This window comes from Tiliqua scincoides, chromosome 1 (genome assembly GCF_035046505.1).
Source record: "Tiliqua scincoides isolate rTilSci1 chromosome 1, rTilSci1.hap2, whole genome shotgun sequence".
NCBI classification, from domain to species: Eukaryota; Metazoa; Chordata; class Lepidosauria; order Squamata; family Scincidae; genus Tiliqua; species Tiliqua scincoides.
Genome location: NC_089821.1, coordinates 213,379,339 through 213,397,969, shown reverse-complemented (window position 1 = coordinate 213,397,969; position 18,631 = coordinate 213,379,339). Strand labels below are relative to the sequence as shown.

Genomic DNA, 18,631 nt, shown 5'->3' with positions numbered 1-18,631 from the left:
AAGACAACCTGAAGTCAATGAAGAAGTCACAGCAGTATTTTGATGGAACAAAAGATGACTGAATTTGGTGCAGGGCTTGTTAAGATTGCCAGAAATGATACAGCATCTTTGATAGCTTATAGTCCTCCAAAAACAAACCCCTAAGGCTTCCGGACAAATGCAGTTCCACTCAGGTTCTTAGATGTATAAAGAGAGTCTTCCTCCAAGAGTACTCTAAAAAGATTTACCAGGTTCAAATGATAAAAAGGGGATACACAGATTAGAGCAGTCACATGACAAAGTAAACATTCTGGTCCTTTAAAAAAAAAAAAGGATGCAAGAGCTTTAGTGCCTGTTCTTCTGAACATGTTTTAAATACCCTGCAGCTGGATGGGCAATCCGATCCACATTCCAATCCAGCTTTTCTCTTCTGGCTGCAATGTTAACAATCACCAATGTTAAATGACTCAGCCTCTGGCAATGGACTGCATGATGTCTCTCTACAACAGTGGTTCTGAGGTCCTCTTAGGCAGACTTTTCTTATTACAAACTCCTAGATAGAAGCTAGCTTCCTACTCCTCTGCTTCCTTCCTCCTCCCATCTTCAAGTTCAGACATTGGCTAGGAACTCTTCAGGTTCCCTTCAGCTAAGCATCAAAGTAGTTACACAAGCTCATTTTAATAAGTTCAAGCAGCAATGATTATTTCAAGAACATGATCAAGATATTTTTAGAGTTCATACACAATATGCAGGCATTAAAAAAGCACAAAATTTCTGTTATTTTTTTCCTCTCAGATTTAAAATTATGGATTCAATATTATTCTGCATAAAGTATATCTAAAACAGTTTCAAATATAAAATACTATGTTTAAAAAAATTTAAGAAGAACTAAAATTAGAACTATCCTAGATTATTAAATACCCTGGTTTAAATTAAACTGAAGTACCAGTAGGTGCATCTGTGCTTTGACTTAAGCTTTTTTCAAACAAAGGAAGAAATGTTGAGCAAGCTTGATTAAGACAATAAAGCTCATATAACAAAGTATGATGATTTACAGAAAAGGGCAGGCAACACAAAATTACAAGAATCATACCACATCTAAAACACGTGCCACACAGTATCTTTAGGAAGCATCCCCTCAGCATCTTCAGCAAAAAAAGGAAGCGCCACCATCACTAAGAACTGGTTAAAAATGAATCATAAATCTAGGAAATAAGCCTGAACCTAGTGAAACTGTCAGATGACAACACACCATTTATATGATGCCTGTGAGATCCAAGTGTTCAGGTTAGAGCAGTCTTTCTCAATCAGTGGTACTTGTACCACCAGCAATTCTTGAGCTGGTATCCAGTGGTACTCACGGAAGACCCAGAGCCCTGCCGCTTGGCAGCAAGATCAGTAGTGCAATATGACAGGCAGCAGCAGGAGGCTTGGCTCAGCAGGCAAAGCTCCAGCGTGCACTTTTCGCATGATTTAAAAAGTTGTTCTATCCGCTCCAAGGCTCCTACTGTTGGTTACTTCCGGATTGGGAAGCCAGATGCCATGTGATAATGACATCATCACCACTTCCAGCAATACTTCCAATAGGTGGACCATGTGAATTGGAACAGTGGGGGACAAACACTGAGAAATGCTGGTCGAGAATCTATGGAGGTTATCTCATTCCTAAAGAGCAGAGCTTCCCAAACTTTTTAACACCGAGACCCACTTTTTAAATGACAATTTATCAGGACCCACTTAGCTTTACTAGACCAAAAAAGAGACATAGAAATTTTGATTTACTAATCAATTATTAATAATAATTGGGATTCTGTGCTCCTGAGGCTGCCAGAAACATTACATATAGTATGTATGTGTAGTCATTTTGCTAGACTCTCCCTAGAAATGGAGTTCAAGGGCTGGAGTTCAAGATGTGCAGTTAGGGACTTATAGTAAGACAAAAAGCTGAAACTGGGTTCACACATGATCTATGGTAGCCAATTACTAGAGAAAATTGGCAAATGTGACATTTTAATTTGGAGTATGGAGATTAACTCATACCACAGGTTAGCATTCCAGCCATGAGAGCAATCTCTCTATCCAGATTGCCTGCTGCAAACTGGGCAAGGATGTTTGCAAAGTTTTTTTCTCAGTTGTGGCACCATGCCTCTTGGACCAGCTGCCAGAAGACCTTATTCATCTGTGGATCTATAGGGGGTTCATTCATTACACTGTTTATTTGTTTACCAGGTCGAAATGATGTCTTCCTTTTACAGGTCACTATAAGCATGCTAGCTTATAGTGACTTGCAGGCAGGCTCCAGGCAACCTGGAAGCTTGAAAAGACTAGATCAAACGCAAACAGGAAATAAACCGTTCCCTGTTTGTGTTCAGTAGTCTTTTCAAGCATTCAGGCTGCCTGCACACTGCTATATGCCTGCATGCTTAAGGAAGACACATTTTTCCCCAGTAAAGAAACAACATCATGGCATGGAGCTGAAGGGAGGGCATAGAAATAGGCTTTCCCCATATCTACAGTTTCTGTATCTGTGGGAGGCCCTGGAATGGATCCCTTGTGGATACGGGGGCGGGGGGATGCCTGTACTAGGAAAGCTAGGAGGGAAAAAGCACAGTGTAAAGACGGATTTTGAGATTTCTGAAAAATACATACGAATAGCCCAGAAACCAGATAAATTTATTTTACTAGCAGGTTTCCTTGTGAACAAGTTAACTCAGAAGCTTGGCACTAATGCCGTATTCTGCAAGGAGTAAAGCAATGTATTTTGACTGGACGTGCAGCAAATATCATCATCTATAAATACAAATGTGGCTAAATCTATGTTCTTTAGCAAGGTCACAAAAGGAAGAAACAGTATTTGATGTAGCTGCACGTGAAGGACATACCTCAAGTCAATGAAAGTTTAACTGGACTAATCTGAACCTTGATTTGTAATGATCAGACACACTGTTCAACAGTGAATATTACAAAGCATTTTCTTCACATTTCAATTGCAGATGAGAACTAAAAAGCTAGAACTAGAACATTTCTGTGAATGAAAGAACCACTGAACTTTGACTAGGGGCCACAACTATCAATTCTGTGAATGACTAGGGTTAATTTGGTGCCTTGGTTCAACCAGCCCCTTTTTGCTTCTAGCTATCATAACACAACTCTTAATATAGGCACCAACCTTATATGTCAAATGCTTGAATAAGATCTTTATATGAAAAACTATATGGCAGGAACTAACACTATAGGTAGTTTTCCAAATTTGACAGAAAACCCGAGAAAAGAAGCAGCTGAATTGGATCTCCATGAACAGAAAACTAAATCTGAAGAAACAGCGAGTATAGTGGCAGAACCAAGTGAACAAACAAGCTTTAGGACTGTCATCCTTAACTAACATGTGAACTGCAAATACAAATTCACAACAGGACTGAATTTGACAGAATACCAAATGCTTTGTGCTACAAAGCAAATTTATTTTTATGTTACAGGATTTTTATCTTCCATAATTAGCAAAATGTATTTTCCAAGAATTTTAGGAGTGTTGTCTCAAATGAGATAAACAATTGCCTGATAGTTTAGTCCACAAGTTGCCTGAATAGTTCCTGGAGCAGCCATATTTCCAGGACCTGAATTTATATCTAGCAGGGGAGAGTAACTGTCCCTCTTCACCCCAGCAAAGTGTCTTTTCTAGAAACTGTTTGCTGGTGTCTCTTCTGTTATCTCTTTAGAGTATGAGCCCTTTTGGGACAGGGAACCATTTGGTTATTTTATTTTCTCTGTAAACTACTTTGTGAACTTTTTTGGTTGAAAAGCTGTACAGGACATAAATACTTATAATTAATATTTTCTAGGCATTTTAACTGCATATGTTCTGTGATGCCAACCAAAAAGCTCACAGTAGAATCAAGCATCTCCAGTATAATGGGAAAATGGAAAGAAGAATTAATCACTTCATATGAGAGAGGAGACCGAAGAGTGATGCTTCCACAAGCCATATTAATGGCAGCATGGATGTTGTACAGAAAACAGAAAATGTTGACCTCTATATAGTAATACCATCTGCAATGTTGAGGATATGATACTGGGAAGTCAAGTACTGTGTGAGACAGCATGACAGAGATAGATTGCAAAAGATATTGAAAGAAACTGGTGCAGATGGGCCAGCCCCAAGCTTCTGAGAATGCACTGTTCACATTGGCTACAATACCTGTCAGGACAAAGAGGACTGTAATAAATCAGTGCTAAAGGAAGTACAGTAATATTATGGGAATTAATACAGTGTGACCTGACTAAATTATGATGTTCTGGATTTATACGACAGCAGTATAGCTTATAACACTGCTTCCTATAACACTATTTCATTATAACACTATTTGACCTGTGTGAAACTTGTACAGTATCTCTCTTTTATAAAAGGCTAAAATCCATAAAACCATTCAGAAGTCTGATACAGAAAAGTACAACTGTCTGCAGTATGCTTTCAGCCGACAGCAGCTGTGTATTCTAGCTATAATACACTTGCTTGCTAGCTACCAGGAAACACTTTGGGGGAAAACAACAGGAAAGACTATCTTCACTAGATGTCTTCTACAACCAGAAGCCCAAGGACGAGTCTTAACCTGGTACATCCTCCAGGGAGCAGCTCCTCTCATCTTCTACTGCTGCCACGTGAGAGGAGTCAATGATGGTGATCAGTTATATGGCAGGTTCCAACCTAGCAAGTACAATACTGTGAATATGTCTGCATTTGAACCATGCTATAATTGCCTCCTATAGCACTGCTCCACATAGCACTCTTTTTTTCCAGGAACTTATCCACATTGCTGCAGGAGGTATTACTATACTGCCAACAGAAGGCAGCCTTTGTGGTCATCTGAACGACAGACATGTTGCAGCCCTGAAAAAAATATCAGCTGGCTTCCCTCCACCAAAGCTACTGCTTTCTGAAAGCAAAAGGTTGCACTGCTTATTTTCAGAAAGACACCTTGCAAGCTTGTTCAAGTTTCATGACAAAAAACTGTCAGATAGTAGTACAAATCAACTACAGTGTTGCTAGGCCAGTGGACAAACTAGAAAGATACACAAGTATCTGCTTCAAGCCATGGTAAACTGTTTGGATACAGAGTTTTATACAGTTTTCAAACTGTACAGGGCAAACACAGAGGCCCAACCATTGCCAAGGAGATGTTTGACAAATCACAGATCTGTTCTGAAATATATTGGCTAAGACCTCCCTTATAAAGAGAGGATCAACATGAGCCGCTATTTGGGCTATGATGACAAAAATCTAAGCTCAATTTGACCAGCACCACCTTGTCACACATTTACACTTCAGATGTGCTGCCAGTATAAGAACATAAGAAAAGCCCCGCTGGATCAGGCCAAAGGCCCATCTAGTCCAGCTTCCTGTATCTCACAGTGGCCCACCAAATGCTTCAGGGAACACACAAGACAACATACATAACCTGCATCCTGGTTCCCTCTCCTGCATCTGGCAATCACAGACAGTCTAAAACCAGGAGCTTGCACACACCTACCATGGCTTGTAACCTGTGATGAACCTGTCCTCCAGAAATTTGTCCAATCCCCTCTTAAAGGCATCTAGGCAAGATGCCTTCACTACTTCCTGTGGCAAGGAGTGCCACAGACTACTTACATGCTAGATAAAGAAATATCTTCTTTTGTCCTAACAATCCCAACACTCAACTTTAGTAGATGTCCCCTGGCTCTAATGTTAAGTATTTATTAATACTGTTAATAATAAGTGAGAGGGAAAAGAGCATCTCTCTATCCACTCTATCCATCCCCTGCATAATTTTGTATTATGATTAAATATCAAAGATTAACACATGCCTCAAACAAATTAGAGAAAATTCTGGGTGATACAAAAGAAGTTGGCAAAGATTGTAATTCAAAAGCATAATAAAAAAAATTGTTTTCTCAATACCTAGAGAAAGACTTCTGGAAGCATCTTCTTTTAAAAACCAACTAGAGGAAACCTTGCTGACACAGAGAAAGATCTCACTACAAAAAGCATCCTTCGCACGTTTACATGTGCTATGACCACAGTAATTAATCTGGAACTTGTCTCAGATCAAAGAACAGAGTGCAAACATTAAGATTTGATTCTAGATGGGGAACATATAAAGGTGGGTATTCTGATTAAATGTCAAGACCTTTAGAAAGTCAAGATTTGACATTCTTCTGCTCACAAGCAACAACCTGAGGATTTCTTTAAAGATATATTATTTACAAGTTCACTGCTCAGCAGGAAGTTTAGCTGGGATGATTTGGGAACAGATTTATTCTCATCACAATTTACTGACAATATTAGGAAGAGTAGCTCAGTCATCTAAAGAGTTTGAAACAATCTTGACAGAAATAAAAACAATATTAAAACCCATTTTTGCCCAGCCCACAGGTGTACACATTTGGTCCCTTTTGCGTATATTCAACATTGGGCAGAAATTGCTTAAACTAACCCAATCACATATTCATTAAGACAGCGGTTCTCAAACTCTCTAGGAGAGTTTGAGCAGCAGTAAGTCCTTGCAGGGCTGGGAGGGAGGGGGGTGCATGTGCTTACAGTCCCTGCTTCAGCCTCCTGAGGCTGCGGGGAGCCCTGTGCAACCATCTGCAGGGCTCCATAAAGTTTAAAAAGTGAAAGCGGGGTAACCGCATTCCACCTCTGCAAAACCAGAAGTGGAGCGCGATCACTCTGCTTTCACTTTTTAAGCATCGGGGAGCCTCCCAGAGGGTCACACAGGGCTCCCTGCACCCCTGGGAGGCTGCAGCAGGGACTGGTGAGTACATGCCAGTCCCTGCAGCCCCCTTAGTGATCCCCAGGATCACAACGCTACCTCCTCCCTGCCCCCTCCACTTAAGGGGGTAGAGGCCAGGGCCCTCAGGCTGAGGTGCTGCGACACCCTAGTTTGAAAAGCCCTGCATTAAGAGAAAGAGGTTACCACTTCAACTTCTTTCCTTGGGGAATGAAGATTAATAATTCTGCTTCTTCATAAATACCCAATCCTACACAACAAGACCCAAGAGGAAGTTTCAAAAAGACAAAGACTGACAAACATTGATGAGCTCAAGGTGGATGATATAGTCAAAATTCACCAAGTTCAAATGCCCAAAACACATGGAAATTAAAAGAGCTGAAGAAACATTCCATTGAACAGACAACAGAATTCACTCATGTGCTGCGCTTCTGCCAACACAAATGGTTCTGAGAATGCCTATTAAGGTTCTAGTGGACATAATATCTTAATAAGAGGAATAAAGTTGCTACAATTCATCAGGCCAGAGGATGCTGAAACCCAGGGTGCATTTAGTTAAGGAGAATAAATTAACAACTGCACAAGAAGAGACAGAAACAAAATCAGAGCAAAGGTTTTTTTAAAAACTAAACTTTCAGAAAGATTGTGAAAGGCTGCAATTGTATGCTAAAGGAAAAGCTTTTCATCTTAATTGTTATGGTTAATATTAGTAAATAAAAAAAACCTTTAAGAATCTAATCTATCCAGAGGCATACTCTGCCAGAGTTCTGTAACCTTAGACTGCTACAACAGAAGTATATGAATGACCAAGCACAGATGTGCAACACATGTCTGTCACCTAGGAAGGCATTTTAATAGTTTGCTTCTAGGTTTTACTCTCTTCTAGAGAGTAGAAGCAATCCAACCTTCTCTTCCTAGCTCCAAAAAAGCTGTTATTCACACTTCCTCCCTAGCACTGAGAAAGAGAAAGAGCCATACAAAGCCCATATTTCCATTAAGTATACTAGCACAGAATTCTTGGAAAGAATTACCTTACTGTGCAATTGCTCTCAATTTTGGGATATAACTAAGAACAAGGCCAAGCATCAGTGCTCCAACAATGACTAGGTTCAGAGATAACATTTAAACAGAGAAAAGTGGTATCACTACAGCTTGTGTCACCCAGTGCAAGAGGTCAGCACATCACCCCTATGATGGACCTTCTCCTATGCAGTGGGCAAGGCAATGCCCCAGGCGATAGGTGTGGTGATGTACCATTGCCCCACCCCACTCATTTTTTGGCTGTAACTTTTGATAGAGATATTTCAGTGTAGTTTGTTTCACTGTATCCTGCATGAAATTATACATTGATTGAAATATAACCTGATGATATTATTCAAAAATACCAGGACTTAAAATTTTTTTGTTAGTAGTGGTGTCACCCTCCCTTTGTGCATCACCCAGTGCGGCCCACACCCCCCTAGTGACCCCACTGACTGGGGTGGCCAACCTGCGGCATGTGTGTTCACTAGTAGCACATGGACACTTCCTAAGTGGCATGCGCAAAGTCACCTGTCATAGCTGTGCTGGCCAATGCAGGGCTTACTTCTCCTGGTGTAAAGCCCAGAAAGGGAGCAGAGGCTTGGCAGACCATGTGGCCTAGTAAAACCACCCAAACAGATATGGAGAGGGCCAAAGTAAGGTGTGGTGGCACATTCAGGATTCTGTACTTTAAAAGTGGCATGTGGTATTCTTCAAGGTGGCATTAAACCATGCACTAAACCTGCATTAAACCATGATTTAGTATTACCAGAACAAGCTGCAGACACGCTCACATCTCTACATATAAAGGGTCAAAACTGTAGCTTCCATTCACTTTTTAACGCAGAGATTTGGTGCTGTGTCCAAACCCAGCAAATCCCAGTTTCTTCTAAACACAGTTTGTGAACAGACCACAATATCAAGCCAGAATTAGATAGCTTGTTGACAAAGTATAGGTAGAATAAACTGGCAGTTTGGCAGCTCAGGTATTTGTTTTAAACCATGAAGGGAGGTTACAACCCTAGTGTGTAAAGTGGAGAGAACATGCAAGACAGAGGATCATGCTAGTAATGCTAAACCATGGGCTAGGGTTACATCTAAACCCAACCAACATCTACTTTGAAAAATATGTAATTCCCTCTCCCTGAAACCCAAAATTATTTTTCTATGAATGTGACAGCAAATCTGTTATTTTAGTACATACCCATAATACTCCTCAGCACAATCCATTCCTAGTCCTTAACAAAATAGAGTGAGCATGGAAATAAACTTCTAAAGCTGCCAATGTCTACTGATGTTAATGGTCAGTTTCAGATGTACTATTTGACATTTTATCAAAGGACACAGAGTATCAGGATGATGTGAAACTAAAACACTAATTCATATTTCAGATTATAACGAAATGTTCAACAACATTTGAAAACATTCAGCCAGAGGATGCTGAAACCCAGGGTGCATTTAGTTAAGGAGAATAAATTAACAACTGCACAAGAAGAGACAGAAACAAAATCAGAGCAAAGGTTTTTTTAAAAACTAAACTTTCAGAAAGATTGTGAAAGGCTGCAATTGTATGCTAAAGGAAAAGCTTTTCATCTTAATTGTTATGGTTAATATTAGTAAATAAAAAAAACCTTTAAGAATCTAATCTATCCAGAGGCATACTCTGCCAGAGTTCTGTAACCTTAGACTGCTACAACAGAAGTATATGAATGACCAAGCACAGATGTGCAACACATGTCTGTCACCTAGGAAGGCATTTTAATAGTTTGCTCCTATCAAACCACTTATACTATCTCCAATTCCATTTATTATCACAGAAGTCTTACATTTATGTTTTCCATTCCTTTCTACAAAATTCCAGCACAATTAAAAGGGAATTCCTTCCACCAGAAATAGCATCAAGAAAATCTTCTGCAGAAGTTCACTTCTTGTCATACGTTAAGAATTGGCTTTCATACACTGACCTCTCCTCATCAGCAGCTTTCTTTAAAAATAAGTCATACCTTGCCAGCTCTGCCAGAAGCAACTACTTTTCCCTGTTGGGTAAAAGGTAGCTGCTACTGGAAACAAGGAAGAATCACCACTCACTGTGAAACTGAATAACTACATCAGTAAAGAGACAGAAATACAGATTCAATATTGTGAGTACGAACTGACAGATGAAAACCTTAAGATGACACAAAAATATTTTCCCAAAAATATATATCAGAAAGCTTACTTCTTTCTCTTGATATGCAAACTGAGTCTAGCCATGCTTCCTCAGAAGTAAATCCCACCAATGTCAATAGAGTTGTCTGTAGCCCTAAGCATACTTGCCCTAGCATGTAGCCCTAGCATGTATGCACTGCTGAAACACACGCCTGCATTGGCTCGGTCATGTCATGAGAATGGATGATGGCCGGATCCCAAAGGATTTCCTCTATGGAGAACTCGTGCAGGGAAAGCGCCCTACAGGTAGACCACAGCTGCGATACAAGGACATCTGCAAGAGGGATCTGAAGGCCTTAGGAGTGGACCTCAACAGGTGGGAAACCCTGGCCTCTCAGCGGCCTGTTTGGAGGCAGGCTTTGGCCTTTGGAAAGGCAGCATGGCCTTTCCCAGTTTGAAGAAACACTTGGCCAACAGACTGAGGCAAAGAGGCAAAGAAGGAAGGCCCACAGTCAGGGAGACAGACCAGGGACACACTACACTTGCTCCCAGTGTAGAAGGGATTGTCACTCCCAAAACAGCCTTTTCAGCCACACTAGATGCTGTGCCACAACCACCATCCAGAGCGCGATACCATAGTCTTTTGAGACTGAAAGTTGCCAACATAAGCATACTTGAAAGACTTTTTACGTATTGCCACCACAGAAAAAATAGTTACTGCATATTTATTCCTTTAATTTTGCTCCATCAATTTTTTAAGTTTATACTTCAGTGTAGGCTTCTACTGATTAATCACATAGCATATGAAACAGTTCTGTCAACCCAGCTTACTGACTTATTCCAGGTACTCTCCTGCAACTCAAAGTTTTTCCAATTATTAACACAGCAATGATCTCCTAACATAATGCAAGAACATGAAGTATATCATTGCTATTCCAACTACTTCAACCATCTTTTTAAAAAATGCACGTCTCCGATACTAGTAGCAATAATGTAGCAAATGTACATTTCCAAATCTCTTCAATTCTGCCAATAGAGTTATATTAAAAGTTTTTTTGTGGGGGGGGGGGGGGAAGCAATAAGCATGCAAAAAAATGGACAATATTTTCAATTGATATTAGTCAATTTTGAGTTTTAAAGTTTAAACAAGCCTTCTGAGTTATCGGCCTTTTTAACATCTTTTTAACATCTTTTATATTTTTTACAGGCCTGATTCTTTTATGATTTGCTGCTGCTCTATGCTCTTTTTACCGGACTATTTTTTATTTGACTGCTGTTTTTATGATATGTGTTAATATGTTTTTATTTGTTTTAAATTATGTTTTTAATCTGTTTTAACCTGTTGTAGCCGCCTTGAGTCTCTTCAGGGAGAAAGGCGGGGTAAAAATAAAGTTATTAATTATTATTATTATTATTATTATTATTAAAGTCACAAATACAAAATTATTATTCTTCTGAAAAAAAGAGGTAGCAAGAAACAGAAAATATAAGAAGAGCCTCACTGGATCAGACCAAAGGCCCATCTAGTCCGGCTTCCTGTATCTCACAGTGGCCCACCAAATGCTTCAGGGAACACACTAGAGGAAAAGTTTGGCCCACCAAATGCTTCAGGGAACACTGAAAAGAGGAAAAGTTTTTACTTGGAAAGAAACACACACACACACCCCTACCTCAAAAAGATCAGCAGTTAGGAACACTGTAGCAAATTCACAATAGAAACCCACCCAAATACTAAATAAGAATTTGAACTACATTTCAGGTCACAAATGGTAAAGAAAACATGCTATACAAAGTATACATATTTTGTACTAGTAACCTTATTTGCTCCTTTAAAAAACACACCATTATAGCATTACAAAACAAGTAACAGCTACAACAACTTTAATCAGATAGCACTTCCTTGGTACACACCCAGCAACTGAGACCAAATAGATCATTAACTAATTTCCACTTCACTATCTTAAGAAAATAGGCGGCAAAGTTTCCCAGACCATCTTACAATGTATTGGTTCGAATTTGCTGCTTTTATTCACATAAAATAAACAGATAAAAGTAAATACAACAGCGTTTTCCCCTTCCCACATTCGAAAGCATACCTGGCTGCCAGAGTGCTTTGTCACAGTAAGTCCAATATTGCATAGTAGACAAGGATAATCTTCTTAGTAATTTCCTCTTTAAAATATATTTTAAAAGGATACAGCCTTAAAGCTCCAGTCTGAGTTCCAATGGCCAATATCTTCTGAACAGGATCAAAAGCCAAGGCTGAAGGCTGATAAGGGAAACCATGGCGTACAGTCTGGCAAGTCAGAGCAGTGAAGCAATGATGGATCAGGCAGGAGATGAAAAATAAAGGCAGAAGCACATATTAGGAAGAAGTGATTTCATCTTAATTAAAGAACCACAAGTATTCAAAATAACAGAATAATCTAAATGGCTTTCACTTGATGTTACTGACAAAAAAAGGATGGGTGCAGAATCTATTCAAACCTCACCGAACAAGGTGATGCCAAATGAAACTGTAATTTGATCCTTCTCATGCATGTTTAAAATTAAACAATCTATCCATTCACCTTTCACCTCTATGGTATTCCTTATCTAATTTGTAATTATCTCCACAAATAGCTGTGGTCATGGCATTTGAATTAAAATCTGAGAAAGACTCTGGAAAATGTGATGATGCAGTCAGTCCTGTAAATTAAATGACCACTAATTATTAAAATGGATCTTCAGAGAGCCATCACTATTTCTCTAAAGCAAACCCTAGATGACATAAACCTGCTACTCCACAGTAGCTTTTAAAATCTCTTGCACACACACACCCCTGCAACTCTAAATTGCAATGCAGGCCATTTTTGTATAAAATTTAAGTAATGTATTTTTTTCTTGTTATATTCTGTTCATCAGATATTGACCTCAGGTGTAATTTAACTGTAATTACAGTTAAATTATAGTAATAAATGTGTCAAAGTTCAATGTTTTATGACATTAACATGAATGTCATTTAAAAAAATCCCACAAAAGCTTATTTTAATGAAATACAAGCACGGGCTTATGCCTTCCAACTGCTTTAACTAGTGAGAGGTTACATAGGAAAAAGAGGGCCCAGGACAGATAATACTCCTTAAATTTTTTTCTTTAAGTTCATACTCTTTCCCACCCTCCCTATAATTTAGAGAGATAATTAGAACCCCAAGCAAACCATACTACAGCAGCTTAGGCTACAGGTGTTGTAAAGGTAGAGATGAACATTAACATTCAAATCATTTTGCATTTCAGCTTGGCATGGCTGGCGAATTAATTCGCTGCATCATCCTTTTGGAATTTAGACCAACTATGTTATGTACTCTTCCTAACCAGAACAGAAATATTAATAATCCACTTCTCTCCCCCTCCCCCAACTCTAAAAAAAATCATTAAGAAGGTTCTCTAACGCGTGCCGGAGCCTCATACAAACCTATATTGCCCATAATGCAGACAATTGGGTACCTTGCCTCATTCTCCTATCAAAAGCACATTCTATGTGCGTTCAACAGCAAGACACTGATGTACCAGTTGGATTATTTCTTCCCCCCACCCCCACCCCCACCCCAAAAGAAAGCAGCATCTCTATGTGCGCACTTTAGGATCAGCCTAAACTGCAGGAGAAAAAAAAGAACTGCCATGAGAGGAAAAGGCAAGGCTTTTTTAAATAAGCCTTTCAATCTACATCCCTTCCTCCTATAAACCAATGTAATTTAGGGAGGGGGGGTGATTAACAATGCAATCTTATAAACCAATGTATTTGGGGAGGGAATTACACTGGTTAATAGGACTACATTGTAATGAGAGGAATTACAATGTAGCCCTACAAATTAATGTAATTGGGGGGGGGGAATTACAAAGTACCCCTATAAACCAATGTAATTTGGGAGATTACAATGTACCCCTATAAACCAATGTAATTTGGGGGGAGGATTACAATGTAGTCCTATTAACCAATGTAATGGAGGAAACTACAAAGTAGTCCTACAAATCAGTGTAATTTGGGGGGAATTACAGTGTACCCCTATAGAACAATGTAATTTAGGGGGAGGATTACAATGTAGTTCTATAACCCCGCGTAAGGGGGGGGGGAAGAGAGAGAAAATGTGGATTGATGGGTTTACAGACCCCAAGCCCAGAGCCTGCAGAACCCATCATGGCTCCATCCTCATCCTCCCCCCCCCCCCATTTCTTCCCACCCGGCTGTTAACGGCTGCAGCATCATTCACCTTGCAGAGCTGGAAGTGTTCGGACTGGAGGGTCTCCTGGATGTCGTTCTCCCGGGACGCAGCCTGCTGCTGCTGCGAGGAGGAGGAAGCCGAGGAGGAGGACGACGAGCCCGCTGTCAGGCCGTCCAGCACCTTCCTGATGTTGAATTTCCTCATGGTCTCCTCGGCGGCGCACCCTGTTCTGCTCCCCCCTCCTCTCCCCCTTCCTCTTCCTCCTCCTCCTGCCCACCCCCCTCCGGCCGTGGCTCCCACTCCCGCCTGCTCACACACACCTCATCGGAAAAACCACCGCGGGAGAGGCGAGGCAGGGAAGAGGGAGGCTGCGGGCAGCAGGACGCGGGTCCGGGGGGAGGGAAGCAGCGCCCCAGGAAGCCTCCGCCTTCTCGCATCCACTCACCCTCAGCCCAGCATCGTGCCCAGCGAGGGGGCGAGCGGGAAAGGCTTCCAGAGCCAGACGCGGGAGGGAGGTAGGGAGGGAGGCAGACACCCTGATCAGGTGCGGGGAGGGAGTGGAGCTGCTGCTGGTCGAGGAAGAGGAAGGAGCCTGACGGGAAGGGAGGAAGGGAGGGAGGGAGCGGGAGGTCAATAAATACAGCGCGAGATGAAGGAGGCAGCGCCGCTTCCTCCTCCCCGACACCCTCACACGCGGCCGGCTTCCCTCCGCCAACAGTCCCCTCCTCCGCCGCACCGCCCGGGGAGGCCGCGGGCTCTCCCCCGCCTCACTGCGCCTCTGCTCCGTCCGAGCCTGGCTGGGCCTCCGTGGCTCGGGGCCCGCCCGCCTTCCTGCCTCCCTCCCCCGCTGCTGCTCGGCGCCTGCCTCCGCTCAGGAGCGGCTGCGGAGCGAGAAGTGGCAGCCTGCGCTCCCCACCCCCCTCGCCTCCTGCCGGGCTCCGCGCGCTGTCATTCCGCCCGGCGCCCCCGCCTCGGGCGCCGCCGTCAGGCAGCCGCTGCCTCAGCGCGACTCCTGCCCCGGGGTGTCAGCGGCGGCGCTCCCGCACGCCCCCAACACCACCCCCCGGCCAGGCGCTCCTCGCCCGACTACGCGGCCCCACCGTGAGGGGGCGACGGAGCGAGCCTCCTCCTTCCCCACCGCCGCTGTGGCAGCTGCTGGGGAGCCGGGACCGCCGAGCATGCGCGCCCGCAGGCCTCCTCCGGCGGCAGCACCCGGATGTCGCTGCCTTCCCGGCCCGGCGAGAGCCAGCCCTGGACCGGGGGAACGCAGAGGTTTGGGGGGTCGTAGTATCCTAGTAGTAATAGTCTTCGTGCCCGCGCGCACCCTGGTGGGGGAGCCCCGTGGAACTGAGGCTGCAGTCCTGGGCCCGCTTTCCTGAGAGGAAGCTCCACTGACTACAGTGGGACTTACTTCTGAGTAGACAAGTGCTCGTAGAGCCCAAGCCTATGCATGTCTACTCAGAAGTAAATCCCACTGTAGTCAGTGGGGCTTACTCCTAGGTAAATGTGGTTAGGATTGCAGCCTTGCTGCCCAAGCCTGTGCATATCTACTCAGAAGTAAGTCCCGATGGAGATTACTCACAGGTAAATGTGGCTAGGATTGTAGCCTTACAGCCCAATCCTATGCATGTCTACTCAGAAGTAAGTCCCATTGAGTTCAATGGGGCTGACTCCCAGGAAAGCATGCATAGGATTGCAGTCTTAGGCTGCAATTCTGTGCTCACTTACCCAGGAGTAAGCCCCTTGGACTGTCATGGGGCTTACTCCTGGGTATACATGCATAGTATTGTGCTCTCAGTGTGGCTTACTTCCAAGTAAAAATGCGGAAGTGCACTGTTGTCAGGGTGGGGGGCCAAGCCTTTCTGGCAGGGAGCTAAGGGGGCTTCAAGAGTGTGTATGTTTCCTTGAGAATAAGCCCCAGTGAACCCTGGGACAAACTTCTTCGGCTTCAATCCTATCCATGCTTATGTGGAAGTAAGCCCCATTGACTACAATGGGATTTATGTCGGAGTAAATGTGCATAGGCTTGGGCTCATAGGAAGCTTGCACAGGACTGTGCTGCAAGGTAGCAGTCCCATGCACCCTCATAATGTGTGAACAAAGCCCCATGGCATGGAGCACACAGTGCAGTTGACCCCTAACTGCATAGGATCGGGATGTGGACCACTTAGACAGCAATGACACCTCAGAGCTTATGGATTTCTGCTTCGCCCTCAAGCTTGGATGTGCTCATCCTGTTCTCACCCCACCACAGGGATGGCCTTTGGGGTGCTGTTCCTTCCAGGGCATCTCGCAAAAACTTTTGGGAGTGCCATCAGCACAGCACAGGAGTGCTTCCCCCAAAGCATGTGCATCTTCACAGTGTATCTATCCACTTGTCTTTTACCTGCGCTTCAGGCTCAAGACTGAGAGCCCAATCCTTTACATGTCTATTCAAAAGTAAGTCCCATTATAATCAGTGGGGCTTCCTCCCAGGAAAATGCAGGTAGGATTGCAGCCTGAGTCAAGGGCTGGATGAGAAGAAGCTCCCTTAGCCAGGGTGGTGTTTTTTGTGTGTGTGCTGGTTTGAAGGGACTCCCATGTTGGGATGTTCTTCTCTTGGAAGTACTACCTTGTGTGAAAGGGCTGAGGGAAGCAGTGAAGCCTCAGCTATGATGCTGGTGCCAGTAGATTATCTTTTTCAGGGATGGAGCCCTGTTGTAGTAAAAGCAAAAGGCAACGTGGACCATAGGTCTTGGATGTGAGAGGCATGACTGAAAACCCCTTTAGCTATAGAGCTCACTGAGTGACCTTGGGTAAATCACTGTCTCCTTGAAGCCTAAATCTGAGGGCTGTTCAGATAACACTTGGGTAACACTTTTAAAAATGCTGGAGAAGAAGATATTGATGATAATACATGTTCTCATCCTGTGGTGTGTATTGGCAGTATCTTCCAAGGTGGGATGGAAATATTTGATTCTGCTTGAGGCCAGCGAAGTGTTGTTTTATTTACGAAGGGTTACGAAGGGTTCCCCCCCCCCCAAAGCAAAAATAAAGCATACCACAAAGTAGAAAGACAATTTTCAACTGAATAGATTAAAAGACCAAGGATAAATATTGAGCCTTGTTTCCATGACAAAGAGTGCTAGATACTTCTGTACTGGTGATTCAATGGGACTTGCTCTTTGATTTGCAGAGTTAGAAGACATTTTCACATGTGATATTGTGGCTGCAATCCACAGCAGTGCTAACAGCAGTATTTTTCAAACTGTGGTTGGGACCCACAGCCAATATGACTGAATATGGTAGAATTTGTTTAGGAGTGGGCATGTAAAGGATCAGGCTGCAAGAAGTTCATTTGAGTCTCTGTACTTTTAGTTTTGTGTGTGGATGTTGTCAAATCAAAGTTAAATCCCAGCTAGGGTGGGTCTGACATTCCTCTTAGGCAGGGATCTCTAAACTTTTTGGCCAAAGGGCTGCATCAAATATCTGGCACAGTGTCAAGGGCTGAAAAAAAAGCTTAAACATAACATTTAATAAAAGAATGAATGGGCTCAAATGTCCAGGATTTCTCCAAGCACCAACACAACCCGAGAAATAAAGCACACACTTTAATGGACCCCCATTCCCCCACCCCACAAACACAACTCTGGTTGTGTTTGGTCAACTGAGCCAGAGGCTTTCAGGAGATCTCTCTAGCCGCAGGCTGAATAGAGGCTTGCCATGGCCTGCATTTGGTCCCGGGGTCCCGGGACGGAGTTTGGAGAACACTACTCTTAGCCACTGATTGAAAACAAAGCCAATTTAAGCTTTGTATGTGAAAATATCATCATCATCATCATCATCATCATTATTATACCACTCTGTTGAAAACAGCTTTGTTGAAAAGTTGTTCACAAAGCAGTTTACAGAGAAAAATAAATTTGTTGATATGCCCAAAGCGACAGGGAGCCATTTAGTTATTTGATTTTTCTCTGTAAACCGCTTTGTGAACTTTTAGTTGAAAAGCGGTATATAAATATTGTTAATTATTATTATTATTATTGTGCTTCCTTCTTTAAAACTCTTCTTTTTTTGTGCCAGAAAACTCTGGAGACTTTGGTCACATTCTATGACAGACATGCATTTAAATTGTTGTGAGGTTGGAATTTGATGTTGTGAATTCGCATGGTGCTAGAGCCAGGCCCTGAGGTGCTTACTTGCTTAGCCAGTTGCCTTGAATGAACAAAAGGGTTAACAGGTGTTAATGGCCCAAGAACCTCCTTGAATGGAAGCCTCCATCAGGGATTGAGAAGCCTCCATCAGGTTGAGAAGACCCTCAACCTGAGAGAAGGACTAAGGCATACAATCCTCCTTCTCTTAGGGTGCAGTCCTAACCCCTTATGTCACTACTTTCCAGCACTGGCATAGCGGTGCCCATGGGAGATGTGCTGCATCCTGCAGTTGGGTGTCACTCATGGAGGCCTCCTCAAAGTAAGGGAATGTTTGTTCCCCTACTTCAGAGCTGCATTGCCTGCATTGGGTTAGGATTGCACC

The 18,631-nt window shown here is 42.8% G+C and overlaps 1 protein-coding gene across 3 annotated transcripts in view; it reads right to left on the bottom strand.

Annotated features, from left to right (window-relative positions):
* STXBP5 (syntaxin binding protein 5) overlaps positions 1-14,340 on the bottom strand; it is a 157,361-nt gene extending 143,021 nt beyond the window's left edge. For all 3 annotated transcript variants that reach the window (XM_066615477.1, XM_066615487.1, XM_066615497.1), the window contains exons 1-2: positions 14,165-14,340; positions 12,113-12,210 (exon numbers count right to left, since the gene is read on the bottom strand). In XM_066615477.1, coding sequence (XP_066471574.1) covers positions 12,113-12,210; positions 14,165-14,320 — 254 coding nt within the window. In that variant the 5' untranslated portion in view covers positions 14,321-14,340. The remainder of the gene's footprint in view (positions 1-12,112; positions 12,211-14,164) is intronic.
* Between the last annotated feature and the right edge of the window lie 4,291 nt (positions 14,341-18,631).